Here is a 24,754-nt window from a genome sequence, read left to right as displayed (position 1 = left end):
ACACAAAAAAGATAAAGTTGAGGTTGTATCATTATACCTTGCTGCAAACATGGAAAATTTCATTTGGAAGATGTACAACTCATGTGAAGGGAAGTTCAATGAAATCACTGAGTTTTTGCTGCCAACTGGGGGGGCGGGGGGAGAGGGAATCCCAGGCCTGCAGAAGCATCATCCATTCTAAGATTTCACACAGTTTTTAAAGCTCACAAAAACCTACCAGACCTACGAGATGGTGCTCTACTAGTAACCTCCAAGAGTTGTCATCTGTAAGTTTTAGAAGAACCAATCACCTCTGTCATCTGGTCCACCTTTCCTGAATCCAAAGCCACCTTTGTCTTGTTTTCTGCCTTCTGCAATGTCCACACGCAGTGACCGATCACCCAACAGCTAATGATAAAGAGAAATCAGAAAACAGGTTAAGTACTGGCAAGAAAAAAAAAATCTCACTTGCTACCACGACTGAGAAAAGCTGAAGGTACTTACTGCACCATCATACGTCAAAGCTTCCTTAAGGGAATCCACCTCATCAAATTCTACATAGCAGAATCCTGTAAGAGAAAACAAACGCCCAATTTCCTCGAGTAATTTGGGGTTAAAGATAAGGTGGGGTATATATCCATTCTCTTTTCCCCACATCAGAACTAACATTTTTTTAATCCCCCACCCCTTGTGGCTTTTTGCGAGCTGTCTGCTCTCTGTGTTCATTCGCTGTATGTTCTTCTGTGTATTTATTTCCCCTCCCCCCTTGCGGCTTGCCTGCTGTCTGCTCTCTATGTCCATTCGCTGTGCGCTCTTCTGTGCTTTTGCTTGTCTCCCTTTTTTGTTGCGTTACCTTGCTGAGTCAGCTCTCCGTGACGCTCGCAGGCCTGGTGGCGCTCTGCGGAGTCTGCAGGCCGGGCAGCGCTCCATGGCGCTTGCGGGCCGGGTGGCTCCCCGCAGTGTGCGGACCAGCCTGCCATCCAAGGAGGTCCTGGGACGCGAACCCAGGGCCTCCCATATGGTAGACGGGAGCCCAACTGATTAAGCCACAGCCACTTCCCAAGAACTAACATTTTTGTTGAGTTTAGATGACAGGAGACTGGCAGGGCCTGAAAGAGCTTATTTTACTTTTCAATAAATACAACTTTACTGGTACTCCTCCCTCTCAATTATATTCTTTCAGTTAGAAAGTGCCAAACAAACAGGCACTGAAACAACAGGTATGTGTCTATAAAGCTTTCTAACACCAGCATATCAAAACCTTCTTGGGTCTCTGCAGAACTCTTAGATCTGACTTCCAAATGACTAATGTAACCTGACTGGAGTTTTAAGAATAGCTTTTAAATTCAGTATCTGAAATTCTGAAGGTGCCTATTACTACTCAGAAGATATAAAATTCACTTTACAAAGCTAAAAAGTATACAGTCGGCAACAAGGACATCTTCCTTTGGATATTAATGACAAGACAGACAGCCTAGACCCAAGCAGGTGTTACTGGCAACATGTCTTCCTGATAACGGGAAGACAGGCTTGTAAGCAGAGGACGTAGGAGAGCATTCTGTGCAGAGGAAAATAGTGCCATCACTCTCACTACTGAGCTCTTACAATAAGCCGTTCCTCTACCTGACACTCCTGTCTATGCCCCTTCCTTTCCTGGGTACTTAGACTCAAACCTCAATTTTGAAGGCCTTTCCTCCAGTAAACTTGTCTGGATTCTAAATCTGGGTTAAGGACTCCCCTTCATCCCCGGGTGCAAACCTTTCCTGCTCATCATTTACTCAGTATGAACTTAAACCAAACAAAGAAAGTAATGCCTTGGCTGGAGGTTCATCCCTCATCCCCTCTAACTTCCCTGCCTAAGTGGATTCACTGGTGAGAGTACCTGAGCAAACTACCCCCAAGTTCAGAGACAGGAACATCCCAGTCGTCCACTCAGAGCCATACTCTTAGAGCTGCTGAAAACTGAAGATGTTCCTCAACAAGACACACTCCAAAACCTGCCAATCCAGCCCAAAGGCAAGGTTCACCCATATTCTCTTACCTCCCTAAAGTGGGCAAGCAGCCAAAGTGGGTGGGACTTCCTTTCACAAGCTTAACTGATATATGCTTTCATAACTTAATCACTTATCATACATGGCTCCAGTCCTAAAGTCAACAAGCTTTCAAAATGATCAGAACACCAATACTATACAAGGGACCATTCTGGTCAGCAATATCTTTTCTGTTTCTTGTACATCTTCCCACCGAAGTTCAACTCTACTTTTCTCATGAATGCACCTTTGGACTAATTTTTAAACCAAATGTCCTTGTACCATGCAGCTTGCACTTAAGTGCTGGGCACATTTTCCTTAAGGAAACCTGGAAAGCTGGATAACAATGTTCATTTGATCTTTCATTCTCACTCCTCTTCTGCTCAAGTGTCCTAAAGAAACCAAGCTACAGACACTCTTATCTGAAATCTGAGCCATCTTGCTTTCCAAAACACACACCCTAAAGTCACAAACATTTATTAGGTTAACTTTTGGATTTTACAATAAATAACCAGATTACAGGAAAACAATTAAAAAAAGGATGAGCCTGCTAAGAAGACGCACCTTTAAAATCCTCCATTTTACCTGTTCATTTCTCTCCCGGACAACATCTTTGCTGGCAGAGATAGAACCACTATACAGGTCAGACACAAAACAATATCTATTTATGTGCTACCTATTTCAACAAACTAGATACGTGTACAACAGTCTGTAGAACTGAAGACTTAGGGGGTAAAGAACTTATGTTTATTTCAGCTACTTGAATCAGGAAAATATTAAGAATACTTCCATGATGAGAGCCCTCTGATTTACTAACACATTTTGGTTCTCAGAACATCCCCTTTCGCTTACTACACAATATGAATTCTCCGAACTCACCTTTAAATTTGTCTGTGTCTTTGTCTCTGACTAGCCGCACACTCCTTATGCTGAGATCCTTGAAGATAGCATCGATGTCGCCCTGTACCGTATTGAAAGGGAGATTTCCTACATACGCTGTGTAGGGGGGCTCTGTGGGCAGCTCCTTCTGGCTACGGGAACCATGGCCACCAGCACTGCCGCGGGACCTAGGAAGGAAAGAGACATGATTTGAATCTGCTCGTGAGCACCTGCCCCCTTCCCCAGTCCCCAGAGCAGGGGACAGGGAAAATGGTTTTCCTTCCAGCTGCAGCAGCTGGCATCCCAGGTGAGATGCTCTGTTCCAGTTTATTCCCTGATGATGTACAATAACATTTTCTAGAAATTAGAGTATTATGAAATATCATTTATTAAAAAGGGAACTTTTTTGGCAAGAGAAATGCCCACCCAAACACAGAATGCACATAAATTACCTTGGTCTCTGGAAAAATCAAACCCAAGCCTAAAAGGAATCCTGAGACAACCGGTATTTACTTAGAATCAGAATCCACAGTGTTCATATCCTAAAACTTAAAAACTTTCCCTCACACCCAATAATACTAAGAAATCCAGAAATGGACTCGCCAGAGGGAATGCATTTATTAATACATTCATAATACAATTATTGTTATTTTCTGATTATGAGTAAGAATGCTTTAAGAAAAGTTTAAAATTTGAATATAAGTACCATTTACATAACACTTGCCACAGACTACTTCTCTGGGTCCTCAAAACATGTGGTCCATATCACTATCCATTTAAACCTCAATGTCCCTTCCTCAGCTAGACTTATTTACTTGTCCATGGTCACACAGCTACAACGTGGCGAATTTATCACATTGTTGCTAATTTGTAGAGGTAATGGTTTAAATCTCAGTTCCCCCACTTACTAGTCATATGACCTTGACTCATATTACTCAACTTCTCTACCCTTTATTTTACTCATGTGTAAAATTGGGTTAATAATACTTAGACCTTGATTAAAGACAAACGACAAGTATGAGGTGCTTCACAGTCCCTGGAACTATCATCGCCTCCATCCACAACCTGAGACTAAAAATATATTCTATAGATACTTAACAGTAAATGGGGGGGGGGGCAAGCACAGATATGGCTCAAGCAGTTGGGCACCAGCTTCCCACATGGGAGGTCCTGGGTTCGGTTCCTGGTACCTCCTAAAGACAATCAGCAAGACAGCGAGCTGATATGAAGGGCTGGAAACACAACAAGCAGAAAGTGGATGGGGCTCAAGCAATTAGGCACCTCCCTCCCACATGGGAGGTCCCTGGTTTGGTTCCCAGTACCTCCTAAAAAGATGAGCAGACTCAGCGGGCACAAAATGAACAGACACAGGAGCACAGTGAGCACAAACAAAAAGGGGTGGGGCGGGATAAACAATCTTAAAAACAAAAAGTAAATGGGGATGGGTGGGTGTAGCTCAGTGGCTGAGCACCTGATTGAGTGCCTGCTTCCCATGTATAAGGTCCTGAGTTCAATCCCCAGTACCTCCTCAATAAATACATAAAAAATTAGGAAGGGGAGTGCTTCTTTACATGGGTAGAAGAATGTCAGCTGACAGATTCAGAAGGAATCATGCAGTTAAAAAACCATTCCTCTGAGGGAGCCGATGTGGCTCAAGCATTGGGTGCCTTCCTCCCACATGGGAGGTGTTTCCAGGTTCGGTTCCCAATGCCTCTTTAAAAAAAGAAGACAAGCAGACACAAAGGGCACACAGCAAACAGACACAGGGCAGACAGTGAGTGCAAACGATGGGGGAGTGGGGTAGAGCAACTGATTAAATCTTAAAAAAAAACAAAAAAACCCCCTACTTTTCTGCAACCAAGACAGTAACTGATTAAGGCCAGGCTCATCAATGAACACTAAAATCACTGAGTAAATGGAATGGTTTTTGGGGAATAAGATATTCACATGAATTCAAAGTATCACCCCAGATTATTACTAATTTGGGGGGGGGGAATCCTTTTCAAATGGAACAATGGGGCAGTCACCACCATAACCAGATGACAAAGCTTAGTATTGTTAATAATGGGACAAATTTACATTATGTGCCTTCTAATTCTGGCGTGGATTTTACAATAAGTCAAGGTCATTAAAGTCAGAAAAGAAATATGACCACTAATGGCTACATGTGCTCTTTGGATCCTGGGATGAAAAACAGCTATAAAAGACATTATCAAGGCATTTGGGGAAATGTGAATAAGGTGTTACAGGTATGATTGTACCAGTGTTAAAAAGTTCTCAGGAGGGATAATGGTATCAGTTAGTAGAAAATGCCCACCTTCTTAGGAAAGACTAAGTATTTATGAGTGAAGTGTCAAGACAGACAATATTTATTTCCATCCACATAAAGCATATGTATAGAGATAAATATATATAAAGTGTGGCAAAATGTTAACAACCTCTAACTCTACCAGTAATCACTGTATCATCTTTCAACTTTAAGTTTAAAAAATTTCAAAATAAAATGTTGGAGGCATGGAAAACTGAAGAAAAAAAAATTTTTTTAAAAAATGGGTTGCTTCTTTTTTTTTTTTTTAAAGATTTATTTATTTATTTAATTTCCCCCCCTCCCCTGGTTGTCTGTTCTTGGTGTCTATTTGTTGCGTCTTGTTTCTTTGTCTGCTTTTGTTTCTTTGTCCGCTTCTGTTGTCATCAGCGGCACAGGAAGTGTGGGCGGCGCCATTCCTGGGCAGGCTGCACCTTCCCTTCACGCTGGGCGGCCCTCCTCACGGGCGCACTCCCTGCGCGTGGGGGCTCCCCCACGCGGGGGACACCCCCGCGTGGCACGGCACTCCCCGCGCGCATCAGCACCGCGCATGGCCAGCTCCACACGGGTCGAGGAGGCCCGGGGTTTGAACTGCGGACCTCCCATATGGTAGACGGACGCCCCAACCACTGGGCCAAAGTCCGTTTCCCATAAAAATGGGTTGCTTCTTTTTTAAGGGACATTTAAAACAAGTCCCCTCAGAGCAAAGATCTGCTCTAAGTCATCCTTCTCTTTTCAAGGAAACATCATTAAAACCAGCCTCAGAAAGCAACTTTTCTATTCATATAGGGCTAGAAATATGAAGGAAATGGCACACCTTCCTTGAGATAAAATCCAGATATCTTAATTTACAAGTTTACAGTTGACAAGATAATCTTCTTTATTTTTATTTTTTTTTAAAGATTTATTTATTTCTCTCCCTCCCCCCGCACCCCGGTTGTCTGTTCTCTGTGTCTTATTTGCTGCATCATCTTCTTTGTCCGTTTCTGTTGTTGTCAGCAGCAAGGGAATCTTTCTTTTTGTTGCGTCATCTTGTTGTGTCAGCTCTCCGTGTGTGCGGCACCATTCCTGGGCAGGCTGCACTTTCTTTCGCGCGTGGGGCTCCCCTATGCCGGGAACACCCCTGCGTGTTGCGGCACTCCTTGCGCGCATCAGCACTGCACATGGGCCAGCTTCACACGGGTCAAGGAGGCCCGGGGTTTGAACTGTGAACCTCCCATGTGGTAGACGGATGTCCTAACCACTGGGCCAAGTCCGCCGCCAAGATAATCTTCTTTAAAACAATTTTCTAAAGCAGAAGAACCAAGCCATGATGGTTCTTAGACAGCTAAAAATTTTAAGTTCAATAATTCAGAATTCTTTAACTTCCCAGTAGGAGGCCTTGTGTTCTGTTCAAAGAATACCAGAGAAGTAGGTTTATAGGTGAACTGCATTCCACTTGCTCCCACTTCTCTCCAGTTTAGTCATGTGACTTATTTTGCTTTTCAATACCCTTTGCAACACTCCTCTATCTTTCCTATCTCCATACCATAAAACCTAAAATATTTTCATTAAGATACCTCTTGTTGGGGAGCAGATGTAGCTCAAGTGGTTGAGTGCCTGCTTCCCATGTACAAGGTCCTGGGTTCAATCCCCGGTACCTCCTAAAAATAAACGAACAAAAACCAACTCTCATTGGGGAGTGGATGTAGCTCAGTGGTTGAGCACCTGCTTTCCTGCTTCCCATGTACGAGGTTCTGGGTTCAATCCCTGATACCTCCTTAAAAAAATTCTTGTTAGGATTAGATACTGAATATATGAGATTTAGCATAAACATTTGGAAGACTATCAAGCCACAGAGGACGAATTAGAGTAAAAAAACTTTAAATTCATCTATTTAATATCTACTAAACACCTGAAGGAAAAGTTCCTTACCCTTGAGTGGCTCACAAATGAGTGGCACATGTAAGACATGTGTAACTAACCACAACTGTATAAATGTATATCTATGCATGTACATATACATGTGGATGTAAAAAAGCAAAAAGCAATAGTGGTTCTTAAAAATGTCCCAGTTAAAAAAATTTAAGGCAAGGATGAAGATGGAGAGAAAAGATGGTAACTCTGGCAGGAGTATGTCTGATGAACCAGGAGACTGGACCAGCAGAAGGCTTTAAAAGTGAGGTGTTAGAAGCAGCAGGACTGAAATGACGGTCAGACTGGACTGCTCACTGATGAAAGGGAGCAAGGAGAGCCTTGCTGATCAGGACAGGCTGCTGCCTGGGAAGAAACTAATAAAAGAAGACTGGGCTCTAGGAACACTAGAGGAAAAGCAGCTGGCCCTGCTCTTGGAGAATTTTTTTTTTTTTTAAAATAAAGGGGATTTATTTGGGGATAAAAGTTTACAGTTCCAAGGCTGTGAAATGTCCAAATCAAGGTACCATCAGAGATGCTTTCTCAGGGTCCTGCCACATGGCGAAGCAAGATGGCCACCAATCCCTGCCAAGTTCTCTGCTTCCCCTTCAGAATCTACTGTCTCCCTGAGCTCAACAAGGCATAGGTATTATTTCTTACTGGCCTTCCTTTCTGTCTTTGCGGCTCCTCTTTCTTTCCAGATTCAGCTGGAGCTATCAGTCACATGAGAGAGCTCCTCTCCTGAGCCATAAGCAGCTCTGTGGGCCCAGCGCCTTGGGGGCCTCTTTCCATGCCTCTGCCTCCTCTGGTTCCAGATTACAGGAAGTCTCTCTGCACTCCGGGCTTTGGAGAATTTAAAATTCTGTTGCTGTGATCTTCAGCTGTTTGGTTCTTTTTCATCATTTACACCCCTCTATTGATATTCTCTTTGTATTGTTCATCTAGTTTTCCTGATTTCTTTCAGTTCTTTGTCCATGTTTTCATTTAGCTCTTTGAATATATTTAAGACCATTTTTTAAGTCTTTGGTATGTCACAGGTCTGATCCTTCTCACTGGTTTCTAATGCTTTAATATTCTCCTTTGCTGAGGTCATCGCTTCTTTGTATGTTTTATAAACTTTGTTGAAACCTGGACATTTTGATATTTTAATGTGTTATTACTGGAATTTAGATTCTGAGGCATCTGCTTCTCAAGCTTGTATCCAACTAGTATTATGTCAGAGCATGACTTGCCTGCCAGGAGGTAACCAAAAAAAAAAAAAAAGACAAAAAAAGCAAGCAAACAAACACCTTTCCCAGTCCTTGCAGACTGACCCTCACGAGTATTCTCCTTCAAGGCTGTGTTAGTCAGCCAAAGTGGTGATGATGCAAAGTACCAGAAATCTGTTGACTTTTACAAAAGGTATTTATTTGGGGTAAAAGGTTACAGTCCCAAGGTCATGCAAAGTCCAACTCATGGCACCATTAGGAGGTGCTTTCTCCTCAAAGTCAGCTGCCTTCCCCTGCGGGCTCACCCTTTCGTCTTGGGCTCCACGTGCCCAGCCTCTTTGAGGCTTCGTGCTTAAGTGATCCTGAAGTCCTCTCTTCTCCTGGCATAGGGTTTCTTTCTTTTTGGGCCTCCTATATCAGTCTCAGCTGTTCTGCTCTCTTCCAATCTCAGCTGCAAACTGTAGGGCATATTGCTCATCTCTCCTCAGGGCCTCAGCTGTTTGAGCCTTCTCCTTTCTGTCACATGGCAGCATCAAAAATGACAGCTCTCTCTTCCTGTGTCTTTGTGAGTGTCTATGGGTCTAATATAAACAGACACTCACCAACAGATGGAGAGCTGTCATAGACCAGACCCAGCAAGAGGGTGGGGACTCAACCAGAGTCACGCCTACTGGTGTAATCAAATAAAAAGCCCTACAGCAATCTTAACAGGTCATCTAATCAAAGGCCCTCAACTGAATTTAATACAAAGGGTATAACACCCAGAGGAACAGATTAGTTCACAAACATCATTTTTCTCTTTTTGGGATTTATAAATAATCTCAAATTGGCACAAAGGCTTACCTATAAATAATCTGGAGAATAGCTCCAGGCCAAAGTAGAGGGGACTTCCTGATCCTTTCTGCCTATGCATCTTGTAATCCCCCTCTTCTCTAGGAAACAGTTTCCTCACAATCCAAGGCACTGTCCTATATGCCCTACAGCCAGCAATCAATCGCCTGCCCGGGGCAGCATGACTTGTCTGCCGGCCCTGCAGCTTTCACAGCAGAGTTCCCTGGGCCACCTTCAACATGCAGAGCAAGTTCTTCTACATGCACGCAGTGAATCCCTCAGGTCACGAGCAGACAGTTTGGGCCCAACATACATGCTCCCAGGATGTGCAAGGGGAATACTGCTCCCCCAGGAACAGGGACCAAGGATCACACTGGGAGAGCGGGGGTAGGGGAGAGAAGGGACGGGGAGGGGCCAGCAAGGGTGCCAGGTGATTCTACTGCTTTTAAGATGCCTTTCTCTTGATGCTGCACTGGCCCTCCTGCTTCAGTCCTTTAACGTTTCCTGGAACTTTGAGAAAGATGATTCTGCCGGTTGTTCAGAGCTTCCATGGAGGGATGGAGCCCTGAAGTGTCTCACTCTGCCACCCTGATTATGGCGGGGCCTATTATTTTATAAATACGTCAGATCTTTATGGAGAGGTTTAAAAGTGACCATAAAAGCATTTCACAAAGGTTGTGTTCCATATGAATATCTAATAACAATCCTAAAGCGTTCCTGGATAGAAGTGAACGAGACCTGAGGCCACGCAGTGCCTGCACAAGCCCATGGACTGGCAGCCACTGAATGAGTAACAGGAACAGTTAGGTGGAGAGCTGAGGCAGGCGGAACAGCCTCCCACCCAGATCCCACTGCAGAACCGGCATCTAAGCCAGGGTCTGTGCTACAAACTCCTAGGCTCTATTGCTCCCTTCCTCATTACTGCCTCTTACTGCTCCTTGGGGATGGTCTGTTGAGTTTTAAAACAATATACGGAAGTTCTAAAGTAATCCAGTGGTAGACTGGATTATATACTCCAATTTAGGTGTGTTCTTAATTTCAACCTGCAGCCCTGGGGGTGGGAGCCCATTGTTAATAGGACTTCTGAAGATGTTATTTTAGATCAGGTGTGGCTCAAAATGATGAGGGTGGGCCTTAATCCAGATGGCCGGAGTCCTTTATAAGCAGAAGAAAGTACACACAGAAGGCTACAGGGAGAAGCCAGAAATCAGGAGGGACTCCAAAGAGAAAGGAGAGGACATCACCATGTGAGGGGAAAGTCCAGGACTGCTGACCAGCCAGGATGCTACTAACCCTGGGAGGAAGGACGCCTTCCAGCCTCCGCAACCAGAGCTGTTTGGGCCAACCCACTTCATGGCATGTGTCATGGCAGCGCTGGCAGACTCAGACAAATTCTCAGTAGTTTAGGAAACCAACTATCAATCTGAAGGAATCCAACTTTCAACTTCAAGGATGACCAAAATCCTTTACAGACAAATCACTTTTCTTCACTCCAATCAACCAACTATCTAAATGTCTATGAAATACACAGCACAGTGCAAGACAGGGCATAAACCTAAGCCCAGTTAATACCCTGAAAGAGCTGATAATTCAGCTGAAAAGGACACAGCAGCTAGACAGGAGAAAGCACAAACAAAGGACTGCAGAAAATTCAGGAGATAACTGAATAACTAACGGCATTACCAAATGACAATGCCATAGGAACCTGGACTCCACGTCCCAGATGAAAAAGGGAAATACCTCTTGACAAGCTGGTAACGTGTGAAGTAGCAAAAGGAGACTAGACTTCTTCAGCACGTTAGAGCATTAGGAATGGTTTTAGTCTCAAAACCAAGTTAGAATGAAGACATTGGCCACCTAACACACATGCTCCATTTTAAAAAAAATTCTGGATCTTGGGTAACATGTTGAAGAAGTCATCTGAAGGGGAGGGAGATGGATGTTCAGTTGTCACATCAAAGGAAGCAGCACTGCTCTATAGCAGCATCCATTCTTTAAGCCTTCCACTGTTAGAGATTTGAGGTTACATGATATACTTTATGCTCAAAACTGATGTGACTGGGGAAGTGGTATTGAATTTATAGCATCAACAGAACAGAAAATGTGGGAAGCGGACTTGGCCCAGTGGTTAGGGCGTCCGTCTACCATATGGGAGGTCCGCGGTTCAAACCCCGGCCCTCCTTGACCGCTGTGGAGCTGGCCCACGCGCAGTGCTGATGTGCTCAAGGAGTGCCCTGCCACGCAGGGGTGTCCCCCGCATAGGGGAGCCCCACCACAAGGAGTGCGCCCTGTAAGGAGAGCTGCCCAGTGCGGAAGAAAGCACAGCCTGCCCAGGAATGGCGCTGCACACACAGAGAGCTGATACAAGATGACGCAACAAAAAGAAAACACAGATTCCTGTGCCGCTGACAACAAAAGAAGCAGACAAAAACAAGAACACGCAGCAAACGGACACAGAGAAGAGACAACTGGGGGGGGTGGGGAAGGCCAGAGGAAAAAAAAAACAACAGCAAATGTGATGTATTTTATGCATGTCAATAAAGGAATGACCTGTTAAAAGGAAAAAAAAAAGGCGACTAGAGGCAAGCTGGCTGACTACAAAAGAAAAGAAACCAACGAAAAAGGAATAGAGGTTAGTAAGGGCTGGAATCAAATAAGTAGATGAAATAGGAAATTAAGGGTTCAAAAGTTATTTCAAAAATACAAAAGACAACAAAAAAAATGAACTCTTGCTACAGTTAATGTGTTCCATGGAAAAGATTTTATAAAAAAAAATTTTTTAATAATAAGCTACAGATTTTAAGTACTGTCACACTCTGCCACTCTTGAAAACTTTATGCTAGCTCCTATGAACTATAAATTGATCCTTTATAACATTACAAGAAATTTGCCTTTATAAGAGTTAAGTGACAAAGACAAAATCCAGTAGGTATGCTTGGAAAAAAAAGATAATTCAAATTGTAAACTACTTGGTTTCCAATCAAAAAGAGCTAAGCTCTCAAAAATAAAATCCTTACTGCATTAAAAAAATATTTTTTACTACAAAAACACAACCTTGATCACAAAAATAAGCGGAAATGTTTACACTCATTTATTACATAAAACTAAATAATATAAAAGCTACATGTTCCTTTTGGGCTTTTCCCTGGCTTATGTAGGCAAGATTAGCTTAGGGATGTAGTTAATAGCTTTATTTTTCCACCCAAATTCTGTTAAAACTTCATTTTTTTGGGAATAAAAATAGCTTTAAATTCACAAAAAAAGTTGAGTTCCCATATATCTATGCTCACTCTGGTTTTCCCTGTTAACATCTTACATTAATTTGGTATATTAGCTACAATTAACCAACCAAAAGCAAAACCTTATCATTGAAGTCCGTAGTTTATTTAGAGTTTCTTAATTTTTACCTAATACCCTTTTACTTGCTCTAAGATCCCGTCCAGGATCCCACATTACGTTTACCAATAGCTTAGGCTTTTAAAAACTAGTGCAATACAGCCTTTTCACAAAGATGGTTCCAGAAGAGAAGGAAGCCCATGCCCCTTCCAAAACCAAAGGCAAAGCCAAGGCTTTGAAAGCCAAGGCCGCAGTACTGAAAGACGTCCACAGCCACTCCCACATGAAAGATCCGCACATCACCCACCCTTCCAGTGGCCTAAGACGCCGTGTCTAGGAAGACAGCCCAAATATCCTTGGAAAAGCACCCCCAGGAGAAAACAAACAACCACTCTGCCATCAAGTTCCCATCGACCACTGAGTCAGCCATGAAGATGGAAGACACCACCACAGGTGTTCACTGGGGATATCAGGCCAACACACAGGCTGTGAAGATGCTCTATGATACTGATGTGACCAAGTGCAACACCCTGACCAGGCCTCCTGAAGGGAAGGCACATGTTTGACTGGCTGTTAACCATGATAGTTGGCTAAGGCTAAATATGTTTTTTGACCATAAAACAAAGAAAAAATTAGTGCAATACAACTTAAACTATAGATACTTTATTTTCAAGTAAAGCTTTCTCTTCTCAGCATATGCATTCTCCAAAGCCTTCAAACAGCATTCAAAATTAAATCCCCTTGGGGTGATGAGTTTTAATTGGAATAATGAAAATGCTCTAAAAATGACTGAAGTGATGAATGCACAACTATGTGATTATACCAGATACCACTGGCTGTAAACTTTGGATGGATTTACACTTTATTAATATGTATCAATAAAAATGATATATTAAAAAAAAATTAAATCCCCTGCTTTCTGATGCCTCGGTTGGTTCTCAAGATGGTGCCACAGAGAGACAAGAAGCCTAAGAAGTCAACCTGGAAATTTAAGTAGGATCTTACTCATCTAGGATTATTGATTTTGGTAATTTAGTACCTTTCCTAGTAAATATCTAGGGTTTTCTTCCCTAGTTTTGAATTTTCCTGTTTGAAAATAGAAACAGCTTCTATGGGCGAAGGTTACAGTCAATGGGAAAACTGGAAATCTGGGAAATGTTCACACTGACAACATTTCAAGAATAAAATCATAATTGTTTCTGAGAAACAGTTCTCTAAAAGGTATCTAAAATACCATACCAAGCAATACCTTAACAATCTTCGTGACTGCTGCATGTAGTTTCATGTGACAAGGAGACTTATGAACTTTATTACTTCCAGAGTAGTTAAGGTGGAGATGGATCTGAGCCTGAAGACTATGTGAAGCCTCCCCTCATAGGGCTCTGCTTACTAAATAAAACTGCAGTGTACAAAATAAACATCTAGAAATGAACTTTTAATTTATTGGTGAATAGAAACATTGTATTCTTAAAAAAATCAAATCCCCTTTATCTTGGATAACTACTACTAGTGGATGTAGATAAAATCCGCTGGAATTTCCTGGCAAACACTGGGGGCAGGAGATTTTTCATGGTGAATTCTTCAATGATCCCTATTTCAAGGAGCTCTTTTCTGCTAATCTCAGTGAATAAGGCCTTAAAAATTCAACCACATCTCTAAGATATTAAAAGCCTTGCCAAGGAAATTTTCAGTAGTTCTACTGTGTAAAATGCAAGTTCTAGGCAGGCAGAGATTGTCTTTTTCACTGCTTTTCTCCAGAGCTGTATACTACCTGGTACCCACCAGTGGTGGAAATTATTTATTAAAGGAAGGAAGAACGGAAGGACTAGTCAGATTTAGCAACTACTTCAGGATTACAAATAACTTTTATCAATAATAAGGGTACTCTTATTTGGGAAAAAATGTAAAACACAGGAGAGCATTTCACATATTTAGATGACTTACTCCAAATTAAATACTTAAATGCTTTTCTAAAAACTGTTGGCGGTGACCAAGAGCAAGAAATGTTTTATACCGTAACCTAATATGTGTACATATACATTCATGTATGTATGCTAATGATACAAACAAAAATCTTGCCCAACAGTACTAATTCTTATTATGTATAATGCACACTCTAGTCTATTTCATTAAAAAAAAAAAATGCTTGCCAGGATACCTACTAAATTGATTCCATGGTCTACAAATAGCACACAATGGGAAGTTTACAAAGCTTTGTTTCAGATGAACGGTGAAGACAAAGACTTTTTGGTTTACATATAGTATTTTAAGGGAATTTTTCTAACCAGGAAAAAGGTATTTATCATAATGTTCTGAGATTCTGGACTCCCACACACATTAATGAAAGCAAATAAATGGGTCATTAGCTTAACTTCATAAGGAGAGAACACTGCCACATTAACACTTGTTTTAAAGCTATGGTGTAAACTATTTCTGCGGATTTGTTTTGAACTTTCCAGGCCAGGAGTTCTTTCTAAAGTAGAATGCTCACTATCTGGCATTCCAGATATCACCAGCTCCAATAGATTTTAAATGAAATTTCACATTTTCACAGTTGGATTGGATAGGATCCACAATTAACTGACAACCACAAAATTAATATTAACATTTTTCAAGAGGGCAATTATTTAGATAACTACAAATTGCCATAAGTTGTCCAATATTTAAGACCAAGAATTCAAAGGGACTCAGACCATAGCTAATAGCTCTTCTATTTTTTAATTTGAAAATACATAACAAATCTTTTAAGTTACTTGTACTAAAACACAAGTATTTTAATACTATGTTTGCTCACAACAAATTTCAATTTATAGGTTGTCAGAAGAACACAAAACTGTCTGGTTTTGACTCAAACAAATCATCTGTATGATAAAATTTATGAATTGACTGGAGAAAGTGAAAACATTGACTAGACTGTTATATTATGGGCTCTACTTAGTTGATGCCTTAAGATGTGGTTGCCAGAAACAGTATTTCAGATTTAGCAGGCAGAGCAGAAACCTGTGCTGATCTTGCAAATGGCCTTAGCACATAACATATCAAAGCAGCGGAACCAAACTGTACTATTACTCATTCTATGTGTAACCACCAGGCACTTGCAGTATTAAAAAAATAATTTAAAAAATAGCTTCAATTAAGAAAGTCCTTGACAAAGCAGTACAAATTAAATTTTATTACATCTCGACCCCTCTACATATTCTTTTTCAATATTCCATGTTAAAAAATGGGTGGTACATATAAATCACTCCTGCTGCACACAAGCATGATGGCTGTCTCCAGGAAAAGCACTTGTGCAATTGAGTTTTAAGCTGAGCTAGTCGCTCTTTTCTCAGAACACCATATTTATTTGAAAGAATGAATAACAAACTAGTTATTCAGACTTGGGTATTAGGCAGACATTTTCTTCAAAATGAATGAAGTGAGCCTTTCCCTTCAAGGAAAGTAACAGTATTGCTGACAATGACAAAATTTGACTTTCTAAGCAAAAATTAGAACACTGGAAAACTTGTATCCACAAACATAAGCTTGATAGCCTCCCAATAATTCAAAGACTTCTGATTAAATTGGTGGTATTAATGACTGTGATTTTAATATTGTATAATGAAATATATCAATGTTTGGAAGATCTGCCTAACTCAGAGAACCAGTATTATCCAAATAATCAACATACCATGTTACAAAATCATGCACCAGAAAGGGATCCATTCAAAGTCCTAGAAAAAGCAATCAATTTTAATCTAACAGTGTATGAAAAGTTCACTGCAACTCATCTTTAAAGAAATACCACTTGTCAAGATTTGGTGTAGAAGCAAGTAAGTATAACCCCATTTATCTGACAGGCTATTAAAACACTCCTCTGTTTCCCAACTACTTATCTGAATAAGGTCAGATTATCTTCATGTATGTCAACCAAAACAACATATCGCAAGAGTGAATAGAGAAGCAGGTAAAAGAAATCAGCTGCCTTCTATTAAGTCAGACATCAAAAAGTTTGCAATGACAATATTATTACTAAACTTTTTTGTCTTGGAAAATATTTTTCATAAAATGCTATGTTATCATGTAATAATTTATTATGGTTACTTTAAAATGAATTATGAATATCTTTTAAAGTTCTCAGTTTTAATTTCTAATAAGGTAAACACAGAATTCACACAGGCAACAGAGCTCTTAGGGGTTCTTAATTTTTAAGAATGCAAAGGGGTCCCGTGGTGAAAAAAAAGTTTATGAGTTTAGCTACAGAAAAGGCTGAGAGGCTTTTACGGTTGATGTAAAGTTACTAGGTGGCTCCAAAACTTCAATGGACTACATTAATAACTAGAAGAAGAGCAGGCAGAACAAGGGAGATTATGGCTCCAGTGGATGCTGCACTGAGGTTCAGTGCTTAGCTGGAGGCACCATGTTTTAAGGGGAGAATCAACACACCAGAGCACAGTCAGAGGGGCCCAACCAAGATGGAAAATGTTAGTAATCACGCCATGGGAGAAACCTGAAAGAACCAAGGATAAGCAACCTATAAAAGACGACATTATGACAGTCACTGAGTTCTACTAAAATCATGCATTGCACTTACTGGGTGGTCTAACCAAATGCACAAATGACAAAAGGCAAAGAGGCAGGTAATATGCACCTGCCCAACTCTCCCTTGGTTTCTTAGGGGAATATGGGAACGATCTTGGACTGACACACACCATTCGCTTTCTATGTTCCAAGCTTCTAGGAAGACTCTGAAATTGTATACAGTCTTACCAGAACATTAAGGCTAACTTCTGGGAAACGGACTTTGGCCCAGTGGTTAGGGCGTCCGTCTACCATATGGGAGGTCCGCGGTTCAAACCCCGGGCCTCCTTGACCCGTGTGGAGCTGGCCATGCGCAGTGCTGATGCGCGCAAGGAGTGCCGTGTCACGCAAGGGTGTCCCCCGCGTGGGGGAGCCCCACGCGCAAGGAGTGCGCCCGTGAGGAAAGCCGCCCAGCGTGAAAAGAAAGTGCAGCCTGCCCAGGAATGGCGCCGCCCACACTTCCCGTGCCGCTGACAACAGAAGCGGACAAAGAAACAAGAAGCAGCAAATAGACACCAAGAACAGACAACCAGGGGAAGGGGGGAAATTAAATAAATAAATAAATCTTTAAAAAAAAAAAAAAAAAAAAAGGCTAACTTCTAATAGAAATATATTTAAAATTTTTAATTAAGAAGTATACTATAGAGATTGTTTTTTATTATTGAAATAATGAAAATGCTCTAATAATGACTGAAGTGATGAATGCACAACTATGTGATTATACCAAATACCATTAACTGCACACTTTGGATGAACTGTATGCTTTATTAATATGTATCAATAAAATTGATATGTTAAAAAAAAGAGGAAGTATATTAAGGTTTTTAGAATCTCAGAAACATTTCTATTAAATATTCCAGGAATAAATTTTATAATGAACCAATTATTTAAAGAACTAATTACTTAGTACTCATTCAAAATACTTTAGTTGTTCAAGGTCTATAAAATGAATACATCTTTCTCACCTGGCTTTAGAACTATAGTTGGGAAAATAATTCACCTCTGTTAACTCAAAAGAACTTTCCCCACTCCTACCAATCCAAAATGGGTAAATTATTATAAACTGAAGGCTATGAATTATTAAGCATTTTCCATATACCAAGTACTGTACTGTGCTGTGCTGGTATTTAGACTTATCTCATGTAATCCTCCCAACAGTCATCTAGAGAAGTTTCTATGTCACATAGAGGAAAACGAGGCTCAGAAAGGTAGTTTGCTCCAGATCACACAGCTAATACAAGGCTGAGGTGACATTCAAACTGCAGACCGCCTGATTTCAATACCAGGGCTTTTGCCTGAACTGTCTCCCAAAGACCTTACAGAGGATAAGGAATTAGAAGCAGGCACTGGTGGTAGTGGTGGTCATGGTAATGTTGGTGGGACACTGGGGAGGGGAGAGAGATGGATGACAACAAACCCAGACAACTTGACATTTGACAGGTAAAGCGAATTTTAAAATAAGCTTTTCAGTATCTTTATAGATCCTAGCACTAATGGAAAGAGCTGGCATTACACATACTGTTCTCTTTCCTGTTCTAAATTGTAAAATATAAGTTTAGAAATTTAGAAAGAGATGCCAGGTGTTAAGTCTGGCAAGACTCAAAAGATTGTAATTCTACAACCCCCTTATGAACTTAATAAAGAATGTCTAAGTTTGTAGTTTTACCTATTTTTAGCAAGCACCATTTCAGCAATCTCAACTCTTTTGCTACCTCCACGGTGCAATGTAGCTGTCAGGTAGATGGTTATTTGGTTAAATACTCCTAACAGTGTTATAAAACTAGAAAAATAACACCAGTATTACTGTCCTCCTTATCAATGACAGATGAAAAATTGGAACCTTAGTTAAGTATGTAAACTGTAAAATAAAGTACATTCAAGATCTATTACAATTGGTAATTTGGAATTTTGTTTTGATTTGCTTTTTTAACAACAACTAAATCTCTGGCTCTCCATGGCTGGGGCATTTGACATACCTCTAAGAACAAGCCTGGAAAATAAAGTAGCTGTAACTCCTTAAGATGTTTAATATATATATGTATTTTTATCATAATAATAATAGTTTTATTTCTTTATACTAAGCAATCAGCAATGAGAATTTTAATTTTAAAATATCATTTATAATAGCATACAAATATGAAACACTGAGGTAAATCTAACAAAAGATGCAAAAGATTTGTATACTGACAACTACAAAATATTGTCAAGAGAAATTAAAGAAAACCTAAACCAATGGAAAGATATACTCTGTTTGTGGGCCATAAAGACTTACTGTTTTTTTTTTTATTTTTTTATTTTTTATTTTTATTGTGATATTCACTTTATTGTGGCGATCTGGAACAGAACTTGCAAAATCTCCGAGGTATGCCTGGACTAAACTTTTTTGTTTGTTTGTTTGTTTGTTTTTTTTATTGACTTTGTAATAATATTACATTAAAAATATATATGTGAGGTCCCATTCAACCCCCCCCCCACCCCACCTCTCCCCCCCCCAACAACACTCGTTCCCATCATCATGACACATCCATTGGATTTGGTAAGTACATCTTTGGGCACCTCTGCACCTCATAGACAATGGTTCACATCATGGCCCATACTCTCCTCCATTCCATCCAGTGGGCCCTGTGAGGATTTACAATGTCCGGTGATTACCTCTGAAGCACCATCCAGGGCAGCTCCATGTCCCAAAGACGCCTCCACCTCTCATCTCTTCCTGCCTTTCCCCATACCCATCGTCCACCATGTCCACTTTTCCCAATCCAATGCCACCTCTTCTATGTGGACATTGGATTGGTTGTGTCCATTGCACCTCTATGTCAAGAGGAGGCTCAGATTCCACATGGATGCTGGATGCAATCCTCCCATTTTCAGTTGTAATCACTCTAGGCTCCATGGTGTGGTGGTTGTCCTTCTTCAACTCCATCTTAGCTGAGTGTGGTAAGTCCAATAGATCAGATTGTAGGTGCTGGAGTCTGTTGAGGCTCAGGACCTGGCTATCTCATTGTCAGTCCAGAGATTCAAATCCCCTAAATATATCTTAAACCCCAAGATTAACTGCACCTCCAGCACATTAGCATGAAAGTCTTATGAAGGGAGATCCCATCTGAGTCCAGATTCATCACACATAAACACCATTTCCAAAGAGGGGCCATCTGCCCTTGTAGTTAACCCCATCGGCCATGACCATAACTCCCATGGGTCTCTTTAGCCCTCAAAAGAACCAATACCTGGGGTTGTATCTGCTTTATCTGTCTCTCTGACTCTTCTCAGTTGTGCATGAGGGCAATCCTTCTGCCAGCCTCCAGACTCTTTTTTTAGAAACTCGTAGCCATATAAACTCATTTCTCCTTTCCATTTCCCCCTTACTTTAGGTCAAACAGCATTTTAAAGTCATGGTATTTTATGTAGACATGGATATTCTGCTGATCCGCATTGAACCTTCCGTATGAGGTCATTTTCCAGTTGCATCATCAGTTGGTAGTTGATAGTGGTCCCTCGTTGCCAGGGAGGCTCATCCCCGGGTGTCATGTCCCACGCTGGGGGGAAGGCATTGCATTTACATGCTGAGTTTGGCTTCGAGACTGGCCACATTTGAGTAACATGAAGGCTGACAGGAGGAAATTCCCAGGCACAATGTTGCTCTAGGCCTTGTTCTTATTTTAGGTTTATCAGCTCACAAGCATAGTCATTAGCATCAGGGACTCACTGTTGAACCCTCAATCCCTCCCGGTCCCCGCCACTGTACCTGGGAGACTGTCGCTGCTCCCCTAGGGACCACGACAGAGCACCACTGGCCAGGAACCCAGTACCCCCCCCCTACTGTGGTTTTTCATTGTTGCCACTATGAGTATATCCAAACATTACCATGCACCCTGGACATATGTTCTGTACAGCTCCCTGTCAGCCATATATCACCTGTCATTGGTATAAGATGTTTAATATTGCTTCCTGACAGCTGCTATGGTTATTAAACAACTACAAAACAAACTTATGGGAAATGTACAATTACTGATTAAAACGAAGTTTTCAGACTATAACTGTATGTTTAAAACCTATTATTCCTTTCACCTATGACCCAAGTGGTTTAGAGTTAAAATCTGTGAACTAGTCTAAGGAGTTTTAGACTAGAGGGATGGTATCTTACAAAAGTACCAAACAAAGTAATACAAGGTCATAGTATATACATGATAGTTAATGTGCTAGATGCTTAAACTTCATATCTGAGTGGAAGCAAATTAACAGCATGGAGACATTTGTTAATGTGAACGTTAACCCAAGTAACTGAAATTATCATTGAAAGGTATCTGGTGAACTATAATAACATAATGCTAAATTTCAGAGGTTACAATAACAGATAACTCTTGATTTCTTCAAATTAAAAAGCACCTCTCTGGGTGGGATATGAAAACTTTTTCATAGACCACCACCACTTCATGTCTGGTCCTCTGTGAAGTTAACTCACCCACTTCAGACACTGTGTAAATAAACACACAAAATCACCACCAACACCAAAAATTACTTTTAGAAAACTGAGAAACTCTTCTTTATACTTTTACATGACTATGAAGTTAAATGGAAGATTCCAAGATGCCAGAAGATGCTTAACAGTCAAAGGGACTTTATATTAGGAAGCTCAGGAAGCAGAGCGCTAGCTACTAAGTCTCCCATACCAGTTTTTGGAGTACATCTGGACAAATGACTAACATTTTCATTTGCCTTTTGTTATCTGAAATGAATAGCATCTTAAAGGAAATTTATTTTTGATCATCTCCTATTGGTTAAGCCACTCCCCAACTGTCAACATGTGACATGCATTGCTAGTCTAACCTGAACACCTGAAGTCACTAGAAAGGCTGGCAAATTTGATAGTCTAAAGGCAGAATGAAAAAAGAAAAATCCCTAGGCTCAGTATAATACAGTCCAATTACAACTAAAAGTCCTTGAATCTGCTTAAATTGTAATCCCACTGCTTAAGCAGAGAAGAGTTTCTGGGTACTTTGGAATGTTTGTGAATCTAGGGGGCGGGAATTAATTATTAGATTCAAAACGATAGATTCAAATTGATTGAAGTGACTAGAAACTTACCCCAAAGGCACTAATTCTACATGTTCTCCAACACCTATTTCTTTTTTATTAGCAAATAAAATATTCTTTGAAATTAACGGGTGGCTCTGCCTGCCCAGCTTCCACATTATAGCGTCAGGAATGATACCAGTTACACTCCCGCACCAAAACAAGCCTTTGTTTTCCTAACCCAGGTATTAAAAGTGATCATTCTTCATCAAACAAAGCTACTTTTGGGGACTGTAACCCAGGCGGATGAACACCTCAGCAGATGCTATTGTAGTGTTATCCTGGCAAATTAATCCAACTGTTTCCATTACAAAGGCCAAGTGTGTCCTTGACAAATAGCAAGATGTGTATAACTTATCTTCCAAATTCTGTTATGAGGTAACTTGTATTTAAAAAAAAAACACAACAAAAAAAAAACAAGCGTGGGTTCCTGGCATTATGCACCATGAGCTTTTCATTCACCAGCGAAGGCCTTGTCTTTTAAACAAAGTGCTTCAATTACACAGTCGTCTGCATTTGACGAGAAACAGAACGAGGCTAAATGAGACTCGTTCACCAAGTCAAAACGGGAAACTAAGGTGAAATAAATTTTCTGGCAGCAAGCACTTCGCATCTGTCAATAATGCACTTTCTCCCATAAGCCCCCCAAAAGAGGCTCCTGTGTTTGTATTCGTTGATACCCTCGCCCGCAATCGGGCCAATCCCGGGTTCCAGCGGTGAACCATGCCTCACTAGTAATGGGAAGGAAATCGCCCCTTTCGGCCTCCGACTTTACGCAGCCTGCTGGCCTCATGGCGAAGAGGGCCAAGGTGCCTGTAGCGCAGGGGGACAACAGGGGGCCGCCGCCCCAACAGGGCAGCCCGCGACCCCCTACCCCGGCTGCAGCAGAGTCCCGCGCTGCCCTGCTCTACGTCCTGGGAGATGGAGTTGGAAGCGGGAGCTTGTGTCCCGGGACACTGAGTCCCGCGGCGGCCCGGCCCCGCGGCCAAGGCAGGAGGAAGACGACACGTTGTAGGCGGCGGGAGGCGGAGGAAGGGATCCACCCCGCGAGCAAGTCCCCAGCAGCCTAACCGCCGCCGCCCCCTCCCCGAGCGCGCCATTTCCAGGCCCTGGCCCTCCAAAGGCCTCTCGCAGGTCTCCGCGGGCCCGTCCGGCCCCCAACCTCTCGCCGCACCGGGCAGGCATGGGAAAGCCGCTGTCCCCGGAGCCCCCAACTCTGCCCGTTCCCCGCGCCCGCCTGGGCCCCGTGCACGCCCGCCTCACCCTCTGCCGCCGCCGAAGCTGCTGTAGGCCCGATCGTCGTAGGTATCGAAGTCCGCCATTTGCCGTCTCCGCTCCTAGAGGAACCAGGGTGAGCGAGGAAGGACCCCTAATATAACTGCCCCCCGCCCCACCGCCGGGGCTGTCCGCTGCGCCGCCTGATCGCAAATCGTACGCACGCACGCGCACGCGCGCGCACGCACGCCGCGCCGCGCCCGGCCTGGGCCGACGGGCCAGTTCTGGCCCTCGCGAGCCCCGTGGCCCAGTTGGTGCGGTTTTGCTTCTGCCCGGCGTCTGGCCTCGCGCCCCGGCCCATTGTGTGCTAGCGGGGTGGCCCCTCGCAGCCGCCTGCTACCCCCCGCCCCGCCCGTGCACGCCGGCCTTGCTCTCGCTCGGAAACCTCCCGTGGCCCCTCCGCGCTCTTGCGCAGCGCCTTTTCGGGTTCTGGTCGGAGCCGGCGCGGGATCCGCTGCCCTCTCAGGTGTTGGTTAGCTTTTCGTACCCCACACCTGGCGGGGACCCCAGAGTCCTCCGCGTGGCTCCTCGCCACAGATCTCTCCTTGGCCAAGTGGTCGCTGGTTAACACCGACTTAAGGGCCACTTCCAGGGCAGGCACCTCACCGAGATGCGCACAGGCCGAGAACGCCCGGGAGGCGGAGGACCTGGGAAGGGGGTGAGATTTGGGGTCAGGATTTGGGGATCCAGAGATGAATCTTGCCTCTCAGGGCGTACTCCTTGCCTGGGTAATGAGGGGTTTTGAAATTAGTGCGCATAGGATGTGGTTGAACCTAGGACGTGAGTCGATGCATTTCGCCTTGCAGAAGTCATTGAGCTGGAAAAGAATTGAATCCTGGCGTGAATTCCATTGGATAGCAATAGTAAATGGGCATGCCATAAAATTGATTTTGTCTTTGACTTTTTTTAGAGCGGTTGCAGTTTTGCAGAGAAATGCTGGAAATAACCTATATACCCACCCCTCATACACATAGTTTTCCCTATTAACATTTTGAATTAGTGACGCACATGAATTACAGTTAATGACATGTTAACTATTGTCCATAGTATACATTAGAATTTACTGTTTATGGTGTACACTTCTATGTTTTTTTTTCCTCCCCATTTTAACAACTTTCAGATACACAGTTCAATGGTTTGTAATTACATTCACAACATTGTGCTACCATCAGCACCATCCGTTACCAAAAAAAAAACTCTTCCAGCACTCCAAACAAGCTTTGTACCAATTAAATATTAAGTCTCCATTTGCCACCCCCAACCTTGCTCTTGGTAACCTGTATTCTCATTTTTTACTATTAATTTGCGTATTCTATTTCATAAAAGTGAGATCAATATTTGTCCTTTTGTGCGTTATGTTACTCAACATGATGTCTTCAAAGTTT

General features: G+C 42.2%; 1 protein-coding gene across 2 annotated transcripts in view; it reads right to left on the bottom strand.

Annotated features, from left to right (window-relative positions):
- Positions 1-23,987, bottom strand: part of EIF4H (eukaryotic translation initiation factor 4H) — a 29,071-nt gene extending 5,084 nt beyond the window's left edge. The window contains exons 1-4 of one of the 2 annotated variants that reach the window (XM_004461197.4): positions 23,358-23,987; positions 2,889-3,076; positions 484-548; positions 291-387 (exon numbers count right to left, since the gene is read on the bottom strand). In XM_004461197.4, coding sequence (XP_004461254.1) covers positions 291-387; positions 484-548; positions 2,889-3,076; positions 23,358-23,416 — 409 coding nt within the window. In that variant the 5' untranslated portion in view covers positions 23,417-23,987. The remainder of the gene's footprint in view (positions 1-290; positions 388-483; positions 549-2,888; positions 3,077-23,357) is intronic. The other variant, XM_004461196.4, reaches the window with a different exon arrangement.
- Positions 23,988-24,754: the final 767 nt, after the last annotated feature.

The sequence above is a fragment of the Dasypus novemcinctus genome, chromosome 23 (assembly GCF_030445035.2).
Source record: "Dasypus novemcinctus isolate mDasNov1 chromosome 23, mDasNov1.1.hap2, whole genome shotgun sequence".
Taxonomy (NCBI): Eukaryota; Metazoa; Chordata; class Mammalia; order Cingulata; family Dasypodidae; genus Dasypus; species Dasypus novemcinctus.
Note: the sequence above shows the minus strand (reverse complement) of the source record. Positions and strands in the feature narration are given on the sequence as shown.